Genomic DNA, 23,716 nt, shown 5'->3' on the forward strand with positions numbered 1-23,716 from the left:
AACCCAAATATAAAAAGAAAGATTATATATATATATTTTAAAGATTCAAATTTCGTATTGTAAATTATTTAAAAAAATAAAGATAAAAACTCTCAAAAAATACTTAATTAAGAATTAAATTTTAATTTATATTTCAATACCTTTCAATGAATTTTAAAAATAATCGAAATTTAAAATACCGCTATACGATAAGGTCGGACTCTCGGAGAGCGTACGTTTACACGCGTGTAATCTGCGCCGAAAGCACTCATTCCAGTGAGGTACGACGGCGGCAACGGCAGCGGCGGCAGCGTTCCGAGAAAGTTGTGGAATCTCCTGCTCGGGTCGGACCGGGGCACACGACGAATGGACAAATTACAGGGTGCACGGAATAATGAGGCTCCCGTTCTAGGACGTACATCAGAAATCGGGGCATCTCGCGGCTATAAATCACGCGGAACACGGCCGCCGAGCCGCTCCGTAAAACGGTCAATTGACGTGTTTCAGCTTGTACGAACGATGCGCGTGGCACGAGCTGCTATACGGCTACAGCAGCTATAATGATGTAGAGGGAAACAAATACTGGAATTTTAGCGACAAGAATAAAAACAAAACGTAGGAATAAAGAGAAACACTGCGTATCACTGATACGATGGTTCATTGCATACATTAGCTATACTTTCATATGTACTTTATATGTGTAATCTCGCAGTAGCTTCTTATTAAATTTACATATATATTGCCACCAAGCTTAAGCGGGAAATTTGCGTAAAAACAGTCTAACGTATTGTCATCGCGAAAAAACGAAAAGTATCGTTAAGCCGGGGACAACTCGTTGAAACGTGGTTATCTCTTGAGTTAACCATATGGTAATGATATTCTGTCCGACTTTGTCATGTATCGCAAAAACGATATCGCGCGTGATACGGAAAACTGAACACGCTACTTCGAAATGTAACGTCAATATTATTCGAGATTGAGAATCCTAATGATAGTAGTAAACTATCGATGTATTCCTCTTTCGATATTTCTCGATAATTTCCAACCAGTTTTTCTGCTTGATACTTGAATAAGCAGTAATATTTTTTCTTATTAACCTGAATATTACTGACATTCTTTTCTTATTAACAATATAACTTTGACATGGATTATGTATTATCATGAAATATTCAGTAGCATTTTTACATTTTGACAAAATTTAAATTTATTCTTTTATTTAATTATTCATGCCAATAATTCAAAAAAGATGAATATTTCTAAATGCTTTTCATTCAATTTATATTTTATCCCATTATAATACAACTTTTGATTCAATTCTGTTTCTTTTTTTTTTTTTTTTTTCAAATATGCCATTATTATACATGAACTCTATTATATAAAAATAATAAAATGTATTTAATAATCTGAATGAGAAAAATATTTCTGAAATAATAACAATAATTATAATGTAAAAACATTTAGTTGCCAACTGACTGTTATAGTTATCGATACTTGTTCTCGATATCGCAATTCTATCACCAACCGGAAAGAAAAAGAAAAAGGTCGCCTTCCTTTCGAAAGTGAGGGAAGAAATCACGACGATCTAGCAACGACTTGTCCGTTACGGGCAGTTGTTGAGGCAGGTCGGTCGAGTAGACCGACTCAGAAAATCAAATGGCCACGACGAATTTATGTGCATTTCAAGTTCGTCCCGCGCGCGATTGCTCTCGCACCTGTTTCTCGCCAAAACATCTCGCTTTGGAAAATGGAACATTTATCGGTATGCACTATTGCGTAAAAACGTAAATTTGACAAATAAAATAGAGAGATAGAGAAATTACGACACGTGTGATGATCGGTGATTATCGCAATTATTAAAGTAAGGAGCACGCGTTTGTATTGAAATCCATATAAAATTATATTGTACTTATCAGAGAATCGTCGTAATGGCAAAAGGCACACTAAAAGTGTGCATAATATCGCAATAAGCAGTAACGTATTTAAAAGTATGCATATGAAGACTCTGCATTTGTTATCGCCGCGCAATAATACTCGTTTTAGCGATCGGCACCGCATTGCGCAACGCGCTCGACGCACTCGACGCACATCCGTTGAAAAATATAGAAAATTTCACTCACCCGTATATGGCGTCCTTGTCACGTTTGTGGACATCGGGCACCGCGGAGGCCGCGGCCGCAGCTGCCGCCGCGAGAACGTGTTGTGGCGGCTGAGGAGGAGGCGGTGGATATTGGGGGTGGGCCGGGCCCATTCCTCCCAGGTGTGGGCTATGATGGAGACCGGGAACACCACGGGCACTACCATGTGGATCGTATAGCCCTGCGCCTCCACCACCACCACCGCCCTCGAGGTAACCCCCGTGCAGCCCGCCATCATCATACTGCAATTGGAAAAATTACAAAATTGTCAAAATCACTTGAAATTTATTATTATTCCTATAATTATTAATTATTTTTTATATATTCAAGGACATTAATAATAATTTGCCAATAATTTCGTACACGTGCGTTTTTGATTAAATATTTGGTATATAGGATTAGAGAAATGAAAACACTATACAAAAAAACTAATCAATCTTTAAATTTAAATATGTTCCTTGTAATTATCTTCTTCCTAATATCGTAATCCTCGAGTTTCTTTCCTATTTAAATATAGACTCTGTCTATTCTGGCGTTGGCTCGTAAATTTAGAATCGCGCGTTTATAACGATTGACGCAAGGACTCGAAGCGCACACGTGGATGGAGAACGTTCAAAAGGTGACTGCTAGAATGTCACAACTTTTTTTAAACTTTTTTTAAACTTTTAACAATCGTAACTTTGCAACTTCAAGTTCATAAGACAACTATCAGCTGACGCTTCTAAGAAAACTGTATGATATTGCGATATGTGCAACTGCAACGCAATTAAATTTAAAAAATAAAAATTCTCATATTTGAAACCTATAATTTCAAAAGTTCTTAAATAATAAATAATTAAATTTGATTCTTGTCTTTCATTTAAAAACTTTTAATTTACTAGATATTTTCAAACGTAATGAAATTTGGCTCATGAAATAATAGCAGATTGTCTTATTGTTGAAAGAAAATGCTTCTAACTCTTGTAATCATTCTATATTCAAAAGACACAAATACTTGTTAGAACTTTTCCGTGGAATCACGATTGTCACTTTTTTCTTCGTTACACTATCACTGTCGAGGAAAAAGATAAGATTTAATCGCCGCGGGAGAAACAATTAATTACGTACCACCGTACGACCAGTAATAAATAACCGCGTATTTCAATTACGCCTAGCCGCACCGACCTTCTAGAATACCGCAAAAAAAGGGCAAGGCCTCGTGATTTCCAGCAATAAAGTTCTCGCGCCGATGCAAAGCTGATGGATGACAAACAAAAGTGCGCTAATTGTGAGACAAATTTGAACGTGTAGCGTATCGACAGGACACGGAGGGAGGAAAGGAGGGGAGAAAGGAAGAAAGGAGGGGTAGATAGAAAACTGCAGACTCTCGCTTCAATTGACCGCGATCGGTTGATCGCTCGATCGAGAACGGAAGCAATGATTTTTCCGAGTCCTCCAAGCCCGCGGCTTGTCACGCCAGTCTGCGCGGGAATGAAAGCAAGCCGATTATTATCGTTAATTGCTTAATTCTAGCGTTGAGCTCGGAATGCAGCGTAATTTCGTCGCGAAAACAAGAAACGGCGGGAATTCGCGATTACCAACCGCGGCAAGTGAGAATATGTGTTCGAAGCAATCCGGAAGAATGCAATTGTCTGTTACGAAGCTATAATGCAAATGGGAATGCAAATCGAAAATAATCTGTAATCCGCGTTCTGCTTAATTTAATTCACCTTTGTCGCAATTCTCTCCTGAGATGGACATGAAAGTTATCAACGAAAATCTGCTTAAGCAGAGAATAAAAGTATAACGATGTAATCCGAAAATAAATGCGATTATAACTGTTCTAATCTCAATCTCAATCTCTCTCTCTCTCTCTCTCTCTCTCTCTCTCTCCCTCTCTCTCACACACACTCTCTCGCCTCCAAATTTGATTTATTTTGCTCTGATAAGTGAATATTAAAATGGCGATAAAATTGCGAAAATTATGCACGATGCGAATCAAATCGCTTGCTATTGCGCTTGAATTAATCCGACACGCACGTTAAAGTCACTCGAACGATCCACTTTGGAGCAGTATGCGAGTATGGCGCGTTGGTTAAAATTCGTCCTTTCCAGCTGCGCGCAACTCGTCCTCGTTTTCGTATCGCGAAAGTGTGGTGATAAGGCGTCGCGAAGAACCGAACAAAGTACTGAATTAATATGGCCGATATCTTCATCGTTCCTCGTATTTACCATGCAACTCTGAATTTACCATGAAACTCGATATGTCTCTCACTTTTTACGGACGGCTTTTCAACTTAATACAGTTGAAATCTTAATTTCCGATTTAATTCAAATTGAAGGTATAAGTTTGGCGCATCACAAATACTTTGACGAAAAAAACTAAACGTTTTGTCTTATTTTTATCAATAATTTAAGATATGATAAATAAACTACAAGAACATTATTTTCTCGAGATAAATACATTTTTTTAAATAATATTGCAAAAATAATATTACTTCTTGCAATATTGACACAATAATTATTTTTCAGATACCATAAATATTTCCACTTGGCGGTCTCTCTATTCATATAGATACGCAAATTACACTTATCCGCGAAAAACGACGTAAAAATAATTCTTGTCTGCATGGTAGCGTGCGAACGTGTCGCGTCTAGAATGTGAATTTCTCCGAGCTGGAGAGAAGTAAAAAGGCCGTAGACAATAATTCAGCGTCATGGCAGTATGAAGATATCAGTCGACGGGCGAGCGGAATATCTTAAAGGGTAGTAGAAAGTAGGGTGAGGTTGCGTCTCGAGACGCGATCATGGAAGACTCGCAATGAACGTCTACCGACGATGAAGCTCGTCGTCATGCTCGTCGTCGTCGTCTCGTTGTCGTCGTCCTCGTCAACGTCGCGGCGTCTCCGAGAAGATTCGCGACAAAGTCGGTTCGAGAGAACGAGCTCGTACTCGCGCCATATACAATACAATCGCTATTTGCAGACGGCGTTAATTTGTGCCGAAACGGAGAAGAAGTTACAGCGCGACGTCGCGACGATGTCGAGCTGTCACCGAGACGTACGAGCGATGGACCGGCTTGACGTGAAAAGGATATTTCCGGAAACGGTGTGAGGAAGCGACAAGCAGAGTTTTTAGTGAACCATTAGTCTCATACTCCAGCAAATTATTTCGCCCTTCTCTTGTTAAATAAATTCAATCAAGTTAATTCCTTCGAGCATTATTAATATTATATTGCCGTGAAATTGAGTCTCTCTAACGAACGTCACGTTGCATGAAAATTTATATGACTACTTAAGTGCTGAATTATGTTGCGCACATAACGTTCGTCTCGGGCAAAAATTCAATAATGCATCCTAAGGTTAATACACGAATTTGTCCTGTCATGGGGATTAATGCAAGATGCGAGAATTCCGACGTATGGAAATGACGTTTTTGCGTAAACAGCGCCAGAGCCGCTTCGGTTTCGCGCAGCTGTAACTGGCTCGGCAGGCCGGAGAACTGAGGGAAATTTAGTAAAGCCTGACAAATGACCGCCATTTATAAGTAGATAGGTCAAGGCGAGTGCTTAAGCATCTCAGTATAAATTGCGAAAAAAACGCAGAGGAAGGAGGAGGAGGAGGAGGAAAGAAGGACAAGACATGGCGTATTCGTCTGCTCCGCAATACTTGTGTGTGTTGCGCGCGATTATCTCTGGGTGAAAATATAAATCGGCAGAATACATCGCGAGCCAACGGATCACCGCGAGAATTCAGAAAATTACCGAGTGATGAAGGTGCCGCCGTCGGCGAATTTTGCGAGCCGACGAGGTAAACACCAATAATCCGACAACATTAGTCCTTCGTTTCTCCCTCTCTTTCTCTTTTACACTTCTCTTCGTTTCTTCTGCTCTTTCCCTAACACTTCGCTTAGGTTTCCGTTGAAATCAATTTCAAAATCGTAACGAAGAAATATCAAAGACGTCTTATCCAGCCATTAATCTCTCACGAGAGAAAAGCGATGCGAAAAATTTTGCTTGTGAAAAAATTAAAAATAAAATTTGTCCTAGTATTATCACTTTCGAAAAAAAGACACAACTTTGCCAAATATTTTTTTCACATAATACTACTTTTATTAAGAGTGCTATCTCTACATCTGAATTACTTTTTAATCCAATGAGAGAAAATGGAAATTCATCAAGATTTCGTACAGAGAAAGGCGAGACTCTAGATTACGTTTGACGGCGGAGCAAACTCACCTCGAAATCGGCAAGTATATTCGCGAGCTCTTCACGTCAGCCATAATGTTTTATTTTGAAACAACTTTTACGTCGAAATTTTCATTTGACATTTAGTGTCGGCATGAAAATAAAACTCGTTCACCAAGGGGGAGGACCGCCTGGCGTCAAATATAATCGAGATAGATTGATTATTATTTAACGCGCCAAATGACGATTTACAATTTATAATAAAATTTTAGCTGATGTGTACCGATTACTAATACTAAACTGTTTTAAGAAAGCTTTTGCTATTAATATCGCGGAGAAAGAGAAAGAAAAAGAGAAAAAGAAAAATATCGCTAATATTTAAATAAAAACGAAAAGAGACAAAAAATAGAAATATTTTTTGCACATCTCATTTGTATAATTAATATCAACGTTTAAAAAAACACTGTAATATACTTTCGTCTATTAACGATGTTTTTCCATCTCGGTCTAAGCTCTTTCTATTTTGGATTCGATTTCGTTTAACATTTAACGTCCATTTAACATTTTCTTTTCTCTACTGCATACGATTACGCGATACATAAAGTATAATTACCACACATGGCGGTAATTAGTTTCCTTAGAAATTCAATTATCTCCAGCACTTGGTAAAAAATCACATAGAATTCTCGTAAGCCCGCGCCTTGCTATCTTTCGTATCGCTCCTTTCTCTCTCTCTCTCTCTCTCTCTCTCTCTCTCTCCCCTCTTTTCTCATTACGTTAGCATAGAAAATTCAACGATATAAATCGCAGCAGTGCAAAACTTTCAGTTAACCCTTACGTGGTTACGCTACGTAAGACAAAACGTTTTCTTGACACAATAATGACAATTATATTGTCTACTTAATATTATAACAAACTCTTCTTTTTGCAGTGTTTAAAAATATATTAAAGCGCTTGTTATTCCCTTTTTGCAAGTTGTTCAATTTAAACATCTACATGTAGATCTTTTGATTTTTTGTAAGAGAATATTATATTCCGAAAGTATTAGACGTGAGAGATATAGGTAAAGCTATTTCGTGCATTTGAGAGTAGTTTGACAAGAGGTTTACGATTGCATTTGAACAGTCGCACCGACTATAGACATATTTTCGGAAAACAGAATTAGGCTCGTATCGAGCGGCTCTAAATAATGGGCACCGAGCCGAGTTAGGCCCATTTATCTCGCGCATGAATATGCCTAACGACTGTCCAGACGAAAAAAGGAAAAAACGGCGGCGACGCGGCGCGCACGACCAATGGGGAACGGCGAGAAATCGATACGACTTTAATCCGTAGGCTAAAGGCCGATATCCGCAATCGGGAGAGCGAAAGTGATTGATGGCTGCCCATAAATACATAATCACGGCTCATTCGGCGGCGGTACAGCGCCGACGGACGACGAAAAATCGGGTCCTCGTCGTCGTCGCCGTCGTCATCAGCGGCGAAGAGCCGTTTCGCCATTCTCGCGGTCAGAATTTTTAATTCCAAAACGCACTGTCACATTACACGAATTTCTTCACCGAAATATACGCACCGTTCATGCGAAACGATCGACACATTTCTCGTTCACTTAACTCCTAGCTACTGCGTAACTGTCGCGACTGTTGCTCACTACCGATCGCTAACAAAAATACGAGAAGGACTCAAAGAAATTCAAAACATAATAAATACAAAATAATACGGAGACATGTAAAAATAAATGACAGATTTAAAAGCAATAAATAGAAATAAAAACAAAACAATAATACCAATGTTTGTTCCTAAAAATTTAGAATTTGTAAATGACGCTGTCACAACATTTCTCAAATCTTTAAAATAATCCATATGTATAGAAGAGTACGAAACAAATAAAATTAAAAATCAATAAAAATTGCCAATATCGAATAATATCGAATAAATTTGATACTTATCGTATCTGCGAACATAAAAATTCCCGATACCTGTCATCATTTGCAAGCGGATAAAAATTTTCAGATACTCTCTGTTATTCTTCCGACAGTACTTATCATAATTCGTCAATGTTTCGCAACTTCCGACGAAACGTGAAGTCGCTGAAAAAAATTCACCTGTCAAGGACCTTTGCCGCGTAGACATCGCTTTCTTCGATCTATCTCGTGAAGAATTCTCCGCGTTGCACGCAAAAGAGGTTTGCGATCCATCGAAGCAGACACGCACGCACGTTTCGGCAATTTTGTAAGCGCAACCGGGACCGCGAACGGCGGGATAAAACGGAATTGAGCGGTAAAAAGCGCGCCCTGGATCGCTCTGCACGACCTGACTGCCGATTGAGACGCCGGTACCAGACGCAAACATATTATTTGCACGAAATTGTCAATACTCATTATATCCGGGCTACTCGGAACTGTTTTCACGACAAAATACAATTAACACCTTAAAACTGCATTAACGAACTATACCCTTGGCTACGGAATCAATATGAAAATTGACGTAAGATACGCGTCTTTTGCGTATTTATAGCGAAAAAATGTATTTTGCGTAAAAAAAATTGAGAAATCTAAAATTATACCAATTTTAATTCTCCTTTATATATTAGCAGGACTACGAAGCAACGACATGAAAATAGCATGCAAAAAAAAGAAGGATTTTATCGATACATATCTTTAAAAGTTGGAAATTAGCTGAAGACAAAAAAAATTGCGTACGAATCGCAACACAATACCACACGCATGAAGCGTGTAAACATGCGAGCAGTTATCAGCGTACGAGACGCGCTGCTTTTGCATGGATTCAGTTATCGGAATCAGTATGGCCTGTTTAGCACCGCACATTGAATGATCGAGAAGTGTCAATGCGATCGAATTTAATCCGCAACTCTTTCGCTTCGAATCGAAACGAGTTCACCAAGCATTTCGTATTAGCATAAAACGAGAAAAATGTTCGAATAGGCCGAGTATCTCGCATCAGCAAAACAACTTTAGGCACAACTAAAAAAAAAATATCACTTTTTAGAATAGATCACATATTTCAAACATTTATCTACAATGTATCAATTCTATCGTAAAAACATTTTTAAAAAGGCATAAATATTAATGTTGCTCTTCGTAGAAATCGGATATCTTGATTTGCAACAATTTACTTAGAAAATGTCATTTTCTACTTGCTCGGTATGTGTACGTGTAGGACGAAAAAAATTCTACCAATATGTCACGATATATATGTATAAACACACAAATATGTCAAAAGCAAAAAAATAAAACTTCTTTCGTATGTTATGTCAGTATTACAATAATTGGATTTAAAATATTTAAGAGTACGAAATAAAAAATACACATTGAGAAAGAAACATGTTACATACATCCGACGGCCAGAAACGTATCTCACTGCGGTCATCAAGTATAACAATCGACGGATCAACGCAAAAAATAGTAAATAAAATAAGTAAAAAAAAATTGTTAATTACGTATATTAGTATTCTATGTATTAAGAGATGTAAAATACGTAGACAACATTTTTCTGCATTCGATGTACATGAAACACGTAAATAGCACATGGAAACGTATGCGTACGATTTTTTGACAGATTTCACATAAGAGAATATAAAGGAGTGTAACGAGGCTATTGTTCCACAATTCGTCGCACTTGACCGTCGCGTGAACGAGAAACCGCAAGTGACGCAAGCTTGATTAATTCTTCGAAAAGAGATATACTAAATTTTGCGGTTTCCGTGACGCAATGGATTTTAATTAAAAATTTAGATGGCTGTGAAATCGTCGACGCTAGAATAATTATAAAAAAAATAAAAATAATACAGATACAACTGAAATAGATTGCAATCAAAATAAAGGAACATTACTTTCATAATCCAAAAATGAATAATTCGCATTATTATTAGACTATATCGTATTATACCACAGCGATATAGCGCACTTGAGATTTGTTGAAATGTAATTCATTATGTTCGTGTGACTAGCGTTGAAATTAAAAAAAGTAAAAAGGGAATTTCAATGGTGCTAATTGAATTATCATAGACAACTATCTATTACCGGAATAACGTTGCAATTATTTATCACGCTAGTAGAGAATAATGAAGAAATAATGCGCCTAACTTTTGACACGTTAGAAATGTTTACGAGACACGGTGAATGGAAATGTGTTTCGGAGTGGCGATGCCTTTCATCATTGAGAACAACAACGGAATGTTAACTTGCTGCTTGTTTTAATTAAACGTTCGTAACGTTCATACGTATTTGCCGTCGCAATCTGAGTGAATGAAAATTACAAAGCTTCGCGTCGCTGCTTCTAAAATCTAACCAAACGCTTTCCAAGCGCGCGTTTAAAGCACGCATATAAATCCGTGTGCGCGTGTGAAACACGATTAAAGACAATATTCGGAAACAATATGCGATCTTTAAGTGAATACTCAAGTCGTAGATAGATAGCGCGCGCGAGAGCGTGCCTGAAATCAGTGAGGATTCTTCGCGCGGCGAGAGTTCCGAAACGGTCTCTCGGCGTAAATATTCAACAGACGATCCCTATTCGGATCCTCTCGTTGGATCCCACACGAACGAGACTGTTTTCAGTCATGGAAGTCAGCAGCGGCGAACCGACGCGTGAGGCGTCGTCGCGACTCGCAATCGAGGCCAGAGGAAATTTACTCCTCGGTGTTGTGCTATGATAATCGGTCGTAATTACGCCGCGGTCAAAGTCGTCCGATTACGAAGTGTGTAATCGACACGTAAACACGAAACGAGCCCGCGAGACTTGTGCCGCGCGATTCATCGGCAGATTCTCTCTCTCTCTCTCTCTCTCTCTCTCTCTCTCTCTCTCTCTCGTTCTTTCGCATCCCTTTCGCGAATCCAACGGTGACACGAGCGCGCGCGCAAATCGCCCGAATTTCGCGCGTGAATAAGAAGCTCGCTCTCGGCAAGCCCGAAGGCGGTCAGTGCGGCGGTCCCTTTGTGCGACTGTCGTTTCTCTTTCTTCGGCCGCTGCAACGCGTTGTAAGCGGCGTTACAAAGCGCCGAGGCGGCCGACATGTAAATTCCCTTTCGACACGGCGACGATACTCGATTGAAATTCGCACGCGTCTAAGACGAAACTTGCTGCCTCGGATGTCGCACCGTCTCGGCAAACGAAAGCATTGAAAAATTGGAGTAAAACGTGCATGTGGCAAGATCCCCACACGAGAGAATTCAATCGTTTACAAGTGGCGAACGATCAATCACTTTCGCGTAACGATAATCCTTTTCCTCCCAATCATCATTTGAAAACGCGAGATTTGGAAAAAGTACAAGCTTTCCCTACAATGGCATTTTCATTTAGGACACTTTTGAAACGCTCCGCAATAAGGAAGGAAGGAAGGAAGGAAGGAACGAAGAGTCTCGATCGTCTTCGTTCCCGCAGAAGGGGATTCCTAATCTAACGATCCGTCGCGCTAACGACGAAAGAGAGATTCTCTTTCGATTTTTCGAGAAAAAGTTTACGTATACAAATGTGTAAGCACATACCCTTGGCTGCGCCATGAACGCCCTGGCCGCGCCGGGGAACTCTGCGTGCTGAGCCACCGTAGCGGCTGTATTTTCCCACAATATAAGCAAGCGAGCCTCGACACCACTTCACTACACTTTCTCGGCACACTCTGTTATAGCGCGCTAAGCTCGATGCTCGGACGCGCTGCGTGACGCTGCTGGCTTTCACGCGGCGACGGGCAGAGATAAGGTCGTGGTGCGTGTCCGACGGAAACGGAGACGACGACGACGACACGTCGAATATTGAACTCCGTTCACAGCCGTCGGCGGCCGACGGGATGCTGCGAGAGACGAATCTCTTTTCTTCTTTCACTCGCGCGAACCGACGCTACCCGTCGGCAACGGATTCGTTCGACAATCACGTTCCGTCGGCCTGCTGCTGCTGCTGTTGCTCCTTCTGCTACTGCTGCTGTTACTGCTCCTCTGGTTCCGCTCCGCTGATCCCTCTCTCGGTAAATTCCTTCTCGCCGTTGGAGCCTTTGCCTTTTGTTGTCGTGTCCTCTGTATTTTCAAAGATTCACCTATACACGCACACACAAGGACGACGACGACGACGACGACGACGACGACGACGACGACGACGACGACGACGACGACGACGACGACGACGACGACGACGACGACGACGACGACGGCGACGACGACGACGACGGCGACGACGACGACGACGACGACGACGAGAACGACGACGACAACGACGACGACGACGACGACTCGGCAGCCGACGGTCAAATAAAACTGTCGCACGGACCGGCGTCAGCACAGTTCGGCAGCGACGGTGGATATCGTTTGCGGCACAACTTGCGCGACGACTAGGACAACGGCTGAAGCCGAGTACACGTGCTTCCTCATCATCGTTGCGGCGGAGGGAGCGGGTGCGGTTCGGGGCAGCTCTTCTCTGCGCGTTCAATGCCGCGACATGCGGCCTGAATGCAGCCTGTGGGTTGCGCGCGGACACGTGGATGCCGACGATGGTGATTCTCAACTTCCGCGCGCGATATCGACACGGCGAAATATCATGTGAAAAGCGCGTTCGCGCGCGCGAAGTCGCGGCCTAAGATCCCAGCCGCATCGAGGAGACGATGACGGCGATGACGACGCCGCCGCGTGGAGTTTTCTCGCTCCAAGTCCACTCTCACTCTGTCCACTTTCTTCCTGTTCTCTTCACATTCGCGATTTCACGTCCCCGCTTCTTTATTTCTATTCACCGTTTAGCACACAACCTATCATGTCACCGATCATGTCACTCAACACGTTACATTCTCCAGTTCCACAATGACGAGACGCCCGACGACGACGACGACGGGCGCCACGACGCTACGCGAGCACTATTCACCGTCGCGCGACGCACAGTCGGTGAGATCCCGTCGGAGTCGTGCAACGCTCGCACCTCGCACGCGCGCGGCTGTTTGCACGTTGTGTGCAAGTTTACGGCAAGATCGGAGAGCGAGCGAGCAAAGACGCGCGTGATGCACAAGGTGATGCGGCGACGACGGCGGCGTTGTCACGACCATACACACACAGCCGGCGACAGTTGTCTCCCGGTGGTCGAGGTTGTCGCTGGTGCACGCACTCGGCGGCCGCGACGACGACGACGACGACGTTACTACGGAAACCGCGTCGAAACGAACGACGACGACGACGACGACGACGACAGCGGTGACGAACGCGAGATGCGATGCGATGCGATGCGATGCGACGCGACGCGTTGCGCGGCGTTTACTATTCGCGCGCGGCCGGTAGACGCGATGTAACAAGCACACCACACAGGATGGTTACGCGCGGCGAGTCGAGAGAGGAGATCGCGCGCGCGGGCGGGCGGGCGGACGGGCGGGCAGGCGGGCGGGCGAACGAGCGAGAGAGCTGTCGACCGCGAGACGACGACGACGACGGCGGCGACGACGACGACGACGACGGCGACGACGACGGCGGCGATGATGCGACGGCGGCGACGGCGGCGGCGGCGACGGGCGACCCTCCTCCCTGACCGTGACTACTACTGCGTGTGGCACTCTCGTAACTCCGCCGGACAGAAGGTGGTAGGTTCGTGTAGGGTGTTATACGCGCGGTCGAAGGCAGCCACACGGGGATATGCGTGTTTCAGGTTTCCCCACGAAAAAGCAACCGGGTGTAGAGAAGAGCGGAGCGAGCGAGCGCGAGCGAGCGTGGAGAGCAGCGCCTAGCGCGGTTTTAGATCCTGCGCCGTCCGCAGTCGTTCGCCAACTGTCAATCAGCGCCGCGCTACGCGACGGAGTGGGAGACGCGCCGACACGCCCATCGAGAGCGGCCAATGCGTCCGCCTGAGCCCGCCCCTATCGCGCGCCGACGGAACCCCGGGCTGCCGAGAGAGAGCGCGCGCGTGCCTCCAGCGCCGTCACGGTGAAACCGCGAACCACGGGATCCTCCGCCATCGCTACATCACCACTACCAACGCGACCGTCGACGCCGACGGGCGGCGGCGCGGCGGCGCGGTAGCGGCGGTAGTGGTGGCGGTGGCGACGACGACGCCGACGACGCCGACGCCGATCGGCCGATGCCGACTCCGACTCCGACTCCGACTCCGACTCCGACGCCGACGCCGCCACCGCCACCGCCACCGCCACCACCAACGAAGAGGATACGAACAACGCGGACGAACTAGCGGGAAATACAGCGAGAGATACGTGGACCCTGAGACATCTCCCAGCTCCAACTCCAACGTCGCTTCGATTCCACGCTCGATCGAGGCGTTTTCCCCTTGCTTTGAGAATTGGAAAACTGAGAAAAATGCACGAGTCTTATTGTCGTTAGAAACGGCGGATCTACAGACATTTCCCAGAAAAACTAGTGTAATGTGTTTCACGTTTCGATAATACCTATACAACTTGTTAAAGTTCAATGTTCTAATTCCAACGTATTAGCAAACCATTCATGCCTTTTTTGTTTTAGAGTAATTCTGCAGCTTCATTGATTTCGAGCAAACTTAACATTGGATATTGATATGACTGACTGAAACGCTTCGCGTGAAGGTGCCGTCGGTGATCGACGCGGGGCAAACGGCACGAAATTTGACATTGCCACTTTGAAAACTGCTCCTATCGTGCCGACGCTCAGCGTCGAACCGACAGTCACGCGCGCGTGCGAACACGGGATAATAGTGACAGTCAGCATGGCGAATGGTTCTTGGTAGAGAGAATTCACCGTTTCTCTACGAAATACAAACGCAGCCACCTGAACAAATTCCTATTGATCCCAGTTTGTAGAATTGGAGCTGATCTCCTAACTCAGCGATTCACTGTTCTTTCCTAAATTACAGTCCTTCATGTGTACATTCCTGTACAATAAATATTTTATTTACCAAGATGCACCGACTATAATCAAATAACCAACTATATTGTCGTCAATAGCCTGTAATCTTTATAATCTTATGCAAAAAATAAATTTCCTTAGTCATCATTTTCCGTCGGACAGTATTTATAAACAGCGGCAAAAAAAGTCTTTCGACTAATCGAAGAAAAGCTCCACGTTACGTTGGAACAAAAAATAACAAATATTTATGTCTCTTTTGTATTTAAAATACAAATGTTAACTCGTACAATAATTAAATCAAAGACACAGAAATCGTTATGTGATATTTACCTTCGTATTCGACAAAAAACTTTAATTGTGTTTCACAACTTTGAAAATTTGGTTTTATACTTTATTGCTTACAACAGTCAACAGGTACATATTGCGCATACGTGTATATATTAGCTCATATACATATAAGTAGTAACATACCAAAACCCTTTTATTATTAATAACTATTTTTTAAAAATTTATTCTTTTGAAAGATATAATAATAGTTGTGCTATGCGCCAATTGTGATATACTTGGCAAAATAAAGATATTACATGAACGTTTTAATAAAATTGCCAAGGTGTTAGTCTATTCGCAGAAGCGCTCATACTGCTCATAGCCACTATCCATAAACAAAATTATCGATAGCGACTATGCGCGTGATCTACCTTTTATTTTTTTAATAATTTAGCTGATATTTCGCGCCAGGTACCCGGCGGCGCTAGCGATCGAGCTTTGAATGAACCGAACAGCTGACTCCGCGTAGGAATTGGGTCGCGAACGTGCGGTTTCGAACTTTGAATGGTATTCGGCGTTCGGTGAGTAATAGCGACAGGAGGCGGTTGCAGGAGGACGTGGAGGAGGGCGGGCGACCTGTCACCGACATCACTCAGTGTCTCCCTCCTGGCGTTCACTTCGCTCGATTTTATGACTCTCTCATCCCGCACTTTCCCCCTTCGTCGCCGCAGCCGCCGTCGCCGCCACCGCGCCGCGCCGCGCCGCGCCGCGCCGCGCTGTTCTCGTGCTCGTCCTCGCGCGCGTCTACCGTCGTCGTCCTCGGCGCGCGTTTACATGCCGCGTTCCGCATAATATCGCAAATTGACACATCCGCGTTCGGCAGCCATCGATCGACGTGGCGGCGCCGAGTTGGACGCCATCGACCAACTGGATAATGAATCTTGGATTCCCAAATTCATGTTGGACGCGTCTTCCTTGTACGTGAAGACGTAGAGACAACACGAGTTGTCTTCGTAGATCTAAATTGTTTAATCTGACGCGTAAGTTCAATATCAGCATTTGTACATGAAATATTTAAAAAGATACATTTAAATACAATAACTTGTTGTAATCTCAAAAAAAGAAACAGCATGGTTACTGATTCTTTTTCGCATTCTTTCGGTTCCATATCATTACTCCTTTAACTCGCATTTCCAGAACATTGTTAAGAAACCTTAGCTGCAGAGTACAAAGGACATTTTAAACCTGTTATTTCGTCATAGATCACGAGACGAATCCAGCTATGTCGTACATCTGTCTATAGTAACAAAAGAAGAATCTCCCCTCCCCCCCCCTCTCTCTCACTCTCTCTCAATCGCGCGCGCGCAGCCAGCTACGAGCCATTAAATTTCTCGTGACGCCAGAGAATGATCGATTCTTACGTATATATAAGCCCCCTGCCTGCTACGAATTATCTAAGTGGCCCCGCGAAAAATTCGATAAATGTCGCCAGAGCCGAGAAAGCTGCCACCCTCGCTACTCTTCCGTATTCTACGTCCACGTGCTTGACAACTAGAACTTGGGATTTATGAGATAGAATAAAGTACGAAATGTGTATATATAAAAAATAAAAAATGAGATGTGTATGCGTGTGCAATAGCAATGTATAATATCTAGTCGATAAAATTATAAAATTGTAACTTTCTAATATGTAATTTTTCCTTATCGGGAATTTAATAAACATCATTTTATACAGGTGGTAAATTTCAGCGTATTTCAATCAAAGTGCTGTATAAGCTCTAGTCCGAATGTAAATGGAGTTATGTTACATATGAGAGAAAAATGCAAATACCATAAATTAATTATTCATAGTCATTTTTGATGCCAATTATACCTATATTTATAGTTGTTTTAACTATGCAAATTATAGTTATTAATTATTATATTACTATGTAAACAGTAAACAAATGTTAAAAAATATTTATATTCACGATAATTGTGATTGCATTTATTATACAAAAATGTTTATTTTATTTTTATCATACACATATCTTGATACTTTACTATATTAATATTTGAAATTATAATTTATAAAAAGTAAAATTTTTTCATTATTAAATTATTATTACTAGCATTAAAGCAGTAATAACTATAAAAATGGAGCTTTTAATGATTATTATTTTATCATAAAATTATAGTCAGAAATACCAAACATTTTTCTCTCAATGTAACCTGAAAGGAATTTCAAACGACGTACATTAATATGTTGGGAAAGATGATACAATGCGATCATGTGCGACCTGCTTACTATTCGTGCGTAATTCTGCGAAACATCCCTGCTATCTCTCTTATTGTGTTAGAAAGGGGCGAAACAATGTCAAAGTCTATACAGTTAAGCTGGACGGAGAGCCAGGAAACATGTTCGTACGCAGTGTACCCTTGATTGTTCGCCTTTCGTGGAAGGTCCATTGCCTTACCAGCGAAGGATCTTTCGCAAGTTTAATTCGGGCTGTTGGTCGAAATAGAGGTATAAATTTCCTTTTCTTTAAAAGTACTAGCAAAATTTACAAAAGTACCTATCGTAAACTCTGTGTGTTCTTGTAGCGAATTTCTCGTCTAGATGTTCTTTTCTAAAAGAGTAATCTAAAATTGCGTTTTGATACATAATAGCTTTAAACATTATATTGTCCAAACGTTCTAGTAAAAAATGGACCATCTTAAAAATACTATTTCGATAATCTTGTTTGCATTTTGACAATTCAACTATTAATAGATTACTGGAAATAGTCCTTTATAATGATCGTACACAAATACATTGCAAGATATATTAAGATCGTTACCGATACCAGAGAAAAACATCTAGAGATTATCAGATTAAAATGATCCACATTTGCGGACCACGAATTAAGTGAGAATCAATCCTCAGGATTTCACGTACGTAATCCGTTTAATTAATTTTTTATCGACCGTCAGAATTAAATATTCTTCATAATATGACTGAGTTAATTGTACACCCCGTGTAATTTATGGCGAGTATTCTTATGAACCATGCAGATTACGAACTAGGGAGTAGCTCGCTGCATACAGCCAAGATAATTACACGTTGCCTCCATCACGTTTGCATTTACAAAAATGCATATGCTGTCCCATTCTCGCAAACATGAAAATTAGTTAGGTGAATGGCAAGCGACGTTGCTGATCGTCAGAGCACAGTTTCGTAGCAATGTTTCGTAGCAAAAGTATATACGATCGCACGCGAAAGCATCGGATGCGCGAAGCGACATTATTGTCGAGTCTGCGAAACACAACACCGATCCGATTAAGGTTCTCGAATTATCGAATTCCCTGGTGCCCTCGGCCACTTGTTTTCATGGGACTGAGCGACACTCTCTACTCGCTTGTTTATAGTTCTTAGAGAAACGCAATGAATTCCGGCGGCCGCGTGCATCCGCGTGTTCTCTTGAGCATCGCCACTCGTACGATTTGAAATAACCGGTCGTGAGAAAAAGGGATCTGTTAGTAAACCAACCACTTAAAACCGCGCCGTAACGAACGAGAGAGTGCCTTATTCGTCACGGCGTGAGACTCACACAAACCTCGTTTCCTCGATCGCTCGCAAAAATCATGCAAATTGTACAAGTACGCAGCTCATATCTTTCCAAAACAAACGAAAATGTATATTACTGAAAGCCATTTACCGTACATGGCAAATACAAAATAAAAGAATTAAAAAATCTCGCTAGTAAATTGATTTTATGATTAATCACCATTCGTATCAATACTAGTTAAGAAAATTACATATGTAAGATATATACCTCATTTGAGTGGATTGTCAACTATTAATTTGATAAACCTCTATCAAGACACGTGACAACATCACAAATGCAAAAGTATATCTATCACGTGGCAATTCTTAGCCTCTGGACTAGACTCAGTAGGGACAAGTCAGGTAGCGATCGGATGTGATTAGTATATGCTGCCACATTCAATTATTCAGGTGCGATTGCTGCTGTACTAATATCGAACTACGCAATTTATCGTTGAGCGTGCTCGGAGGACGAAAGGAATTAAGGCCGCCGCGCGCCGCTCGGGCATCGCAAGGAAGGCGACTAGGTACAACATACGCGTATACTACCTACGCGTATATACGCTGCGTGGCGCATTATAACAGACTAAGGGTGGATAACCCGTGATCGATCATCCTGGTGAATGCGACACCCCTACGAACGCACATCCGCGCCCCATTAAACCGGTAGTTCGCCCTTGCGAGCTACGCGCGCGCACCTATCGCCCTGAATCGAACGAGAAAGTCCTTCTCCCTTCGTCAAGATCGCATCGCGCGAAGCAATCGGGCAAAATTCTCTCTTCTGCGCCAAAAATTAAATAATCGCACCGACGATATATGCTTCATTACTATATTGATGAATTACTATACTGATTATTATATATATATATATATATATATATATATACCTATAAATATTGAGAAAGAGCAGCTCGTCCGACGATTATGCAATCGTCAAAATTAATTAGTCAGATACCAGAAGATTAATTTATGTGTTCGATCAAAGCGATTCGATCGTCGAAAGAAATGAAGAATCCAGTGATATCGAGTGATCGTCGGGACCTGAAAGCAACACTTTTTACGAAAGAGATCGAGTGAATCCGGACGAGAACCGTTCGTTCGCTCTCGTGTTAGCGATAATAGTGATAGACAGGCAACGAAGTTACGTGGGCGTCTTAGCGACGTGCGAGTTCTGCGCACAGCATAAATTACCATCCGAAATGAAGGTGGAAATCTGATCTCGTCATTAAGCGCCGCTACCCTCGCTTTATGAAACTGAAATTCTCATTGCACCGTCTTGCTTATAATCGTGTGCCGACTCGGCACTGCCGAGTACGAAAGTAAGCATGATAAGCAAATAAATGCTACAAAGCGATAAATACCATAATAATGCCATCTTGAAAGACGAGTTGGAATAAGTCATTCAGAAAAAGTGATTTATATATCAAATTATTATTTCCACATCATCTTATAAATGGTTATAATAGACAATTTTAAAAAAAGATACCAAAGCTAAAATTAACGTTAATTAGTAATGATTCAAAACAGCAGCAATGACTTTTCTAATTTATTTCATCATTATACTTGAATGATACATCGTAGTGACTAGTTAATTTTTATTATTGCAGCGCAATCAAATGCTCAACTACTCGATTAAAGATAACAGAAATAAAGAAGTTGGTAAAAAAAAACAATGTTCTGTCATTCTCAGAATATGACAAAGATATTCCGGGGTATACACACTCGAAGAGACAATTGCAAAAATACAAATTGTAAAAAAAAATCCAGTAGCTCATGAAAACTATCTTAACAAAAGAAGATTATTGAAAATGAAAATTTTCTTTAGGTAATTAAATTTAAAAAAATTGATTATTTTTAATTTTTCAAAGTGCCTAAAAATAATAAATTTAAAAAGTATATACTATTAATTTCTATATACGTATTTGTTTTTAACGAGAAATGTTTCATACGGAAAGCATCTCCACCTCGCTTTCTTGCACGTCACGACAAAAGGAACATGTGAAATTTATATTTTGATCGGGTAAAAGACCGAGAAAAAAGAAAGAGGTAGAGTGAAGAGAAAGAGATAGAGAGCCACAGAATATTCTCCGACAAATTCCAATGTGACTAAACCCTCGCAGATGACTGGCAGGCCGGCTGCGCGCGGGATGCAGGAGGGTTGGGGTCGCCGGGGTATCAGAGAAGATCTCTCCTTCCCTCCTTCATCCTCCTTCGTCCCTCCGAGGCGGTTCGGGCGGTCACCGAAAAGTCTACTGCACCGGTCGCATTCACGTCGAAGATGTTCATGATGGCAAACCCACAATTAATTCGATGTAAAAGTTTTATATTTTCTCGATAGTTATTTAAAATTCACTTTGAAATTTTATGATTCAGAGTAACTTTTCAATTTTGTACAACAAACAAAAATTTTTCATAATCACCTTAATAGAAAGCTACGTATATGATACAAAATTAATTGTTTAATCTATAAATTATCGCAGTTTAATCAACGGCAAAATAATAATTGAGAATTGCATCCTTGTTCTTTCTTGCGGTTATAAAATTGTATCCTGAAATAGGAAGACAGAATCTATAGCCGGAGAAATCATTAATGCGCGAGAATGCATTGGGTAGTTTCATTTACGGTAGAAAATGACGAATGATCGTTCTACGAGCGTAAGTTATTTGCACATACCGCTAGATTTGATTCCTGATACATGACTAAAGACTACTCAGTATGCGAGCTATGTTTCTCGAGTCGCTGTCAAAGCGATTAGGTAAGAGGATTCGCAAAGAGAAAAAGGATATCGCGAGAAATAGGAAGGAAGAAAAGAAAAGAGAGAGAGAGACAGAGATGAGACAAAGCTTCTTCCTTAACTCGTATAGTTCTCTCTCTCTCTCTCTCTTTCTCTCTATTTCTGGTCACGGTAATGTCCTTTCATGAAGGCTGCCTTATCGTTCGTACCAACCACACAGTCCAATTAGATGCGTGTAAGATCGAGCCCATACATTTTCTCAAAGGACCGAATTTCCTGATCCCCAGGGCATTCGGGATACGAGACAAGAGCTTGTTTCGAATAGTCTGCGTGTCGGAGAATGTATCTTATGGACTGCGAAACTCATTTGTCTATCAGAACTCATTAGTGTTTCTCTATCCAGAATTAGATATAAAAAAGGCATTATAAGTACAACATTAGGAGAAAATTGTTTTGATAATAATAAATGCAAATGTAATTCCGGATAGTATTTAGAGAAAGAATATAATCTAGAAAGATAGTGTCCAATCGATATACGATACATTGCATAAAAATTTCGCGTTTGCTGCCGTGAGTGAAATTCTCAGAGAAAATAAAAAATACTATCCACAACGAAAAATCGAAAATCATTAGCCTGTCTACGTAAATGTATGCACACGTACACGTACTCTTGTAATGATAACACATCAGGAATTCCTGGCTCAGCTGCATGTTCCCGTCGTCATTTATAAATGTATAAAATTTCCACGCGTTATATGCAAGATAACGGTGAATAAAATACCCGCTCTCACTTTTTCAAAGTTCTCAGGACGCGTAACGCGTGATCCACAAGCACGTGCCATACGAAATTCTTGCGTGTCGTACGACGCGTTACCACTCCGCTATCTCATATTTTATATTAATATGAATCACCATTAATTTACCCTTTTAAATAATTTATCTGACAGTTTATTTTCTTGTGCTTGCAAAATATTAATATTATTTTATACTCTGTTTACTGTACTAATTACTGTATTAATTAAACATGCAATTTAGTTCTTATTAATAAATAAGTTTAAAATTCGGTTCTGTGAAACACTTATCACTGTAGAAACACAAGGAAGGATCGTGATTGTGTATCTCATGTCGCAGAGACCGAACCTTTAGAAAAAGTACAAGCTGCTTCTATTTGAGAAAACGTTTGACCTGCATTCGTCTATCACTTAGCGTCCCTCTCTCCCTCTTTTTCTTCCTTCTCTTCGAGAACTTTGAAAGACGCGGACTCATCCTGACTGGAGTGCGTGGCAGTTATCGAAAGCAAGCCGGTCCTCCGCTAAACAATCCGATGCGGCATTTACTGATCCATCGATCTGACAGAGTCGTTTGTCGAGAGCACCCGGCCTCTCTCTGTTTCTCTCTTTCTCTCTCTCTCTCTCTTTTTCGAGTAGGCGCGCAGTCGTGACGGCGAAACGTTTCAATCTTGCGCTCGCCGTCTCGTTATGGCGTTATTGATTATCCGATCTGACGCCACGAAATCGAGTCGCGAACGAGTGCGGCGAAGTTAATTATTCGCGATTCAAAGCATACCTCTTTCTCTTTTTTTCTTCTATTCAAAATCAACGAAAAAAATAGATTGCGCGAAAGAATTCATAATCGAGACATTATTTAATATTATTATTATCGGCGTAAAAGAATTTTTCTGGCGCAAAAATAGATTAAAATTCACGAGAGATTTGAATTATTATAATAAATAATTATCAAAAGTAAAAATGGTGAAATGTATAAACATAAGTACAGATCAAAAATTAGCAGTCTACTAAATATCTTTCATTATCAGTAGCAACATATCCGGAACACTGATTCTTGTCCAGAATGCGAAAAAAAAAAAATACATCGAACGCGTCTACCAATCGCGTCGTCGCGCGTTTCAACGAGTAAGACCCGTATCACATTTCGAACTTAAGATGTTATTTCCGTTATTTACGAGATGTCTCGAAACAGGTGACAAGCACCCTATACCTACATACTGTGGCTACCTAGCTACAATTTATAAAATGTCCATAAAAGAGCAAAAG

At 41.5% G+C, this 23,716-nt stretch overlaps 1 protein-coding gene across 8 annotated transcripts in view; it reads right to left on the reverse strand.

Moving 5' to 3' along the window:
- The window catches only part of LOC105195834 (homeobox protein homothorax), a 387,950-nt gene that overhangs the window by 348,790 nt on the left and 15,444 nt on the right, over window positions 1-23,716 (reverse strand). Inside the window, exons 1-2 of one of the 8 annotated variants that reach the window (XM_026135893.2) lie at window positions 11,787-14,122; window positions 2,097-2,356 (exon numbers count right to left, since the gene is read on the reverse strand). In XM_026135893.2, the coding sequence (XP_025991678.1) occupies window positions 2,097-2,356; window positions 11,787-11,801 (275 nt within the window). In that variant the 5' untranslated portion in view covers window positions 11,802-14,122. Of the gene's footprint in view, window positions 1-2,096; window positions 2,357-11,786; window positions 14,147-23,716 lie in introns of those variants that run through there. The other 7 variants (XM_026135894.2, XM_026135891.2, XM_026135890.2 and 4 more) reach the window with 7 other exon arrangements.

Source organism: Solenopsis invicta, chromosome 4 (genome assembly GCF_016802725.1).
Source record: "Solenopsis invicta isolate M01_SB chromosome 4, UNIL_Sinv_3.0, whole genome shotgun sequence".
Classification (NCBI taxonomy): domain Eukaryota; kingdom Metazoa; phylum Arthropoda; class Insecta; order Hymenoptera; family Formicidae; genus Solenopsis; species Solenopsis invicta.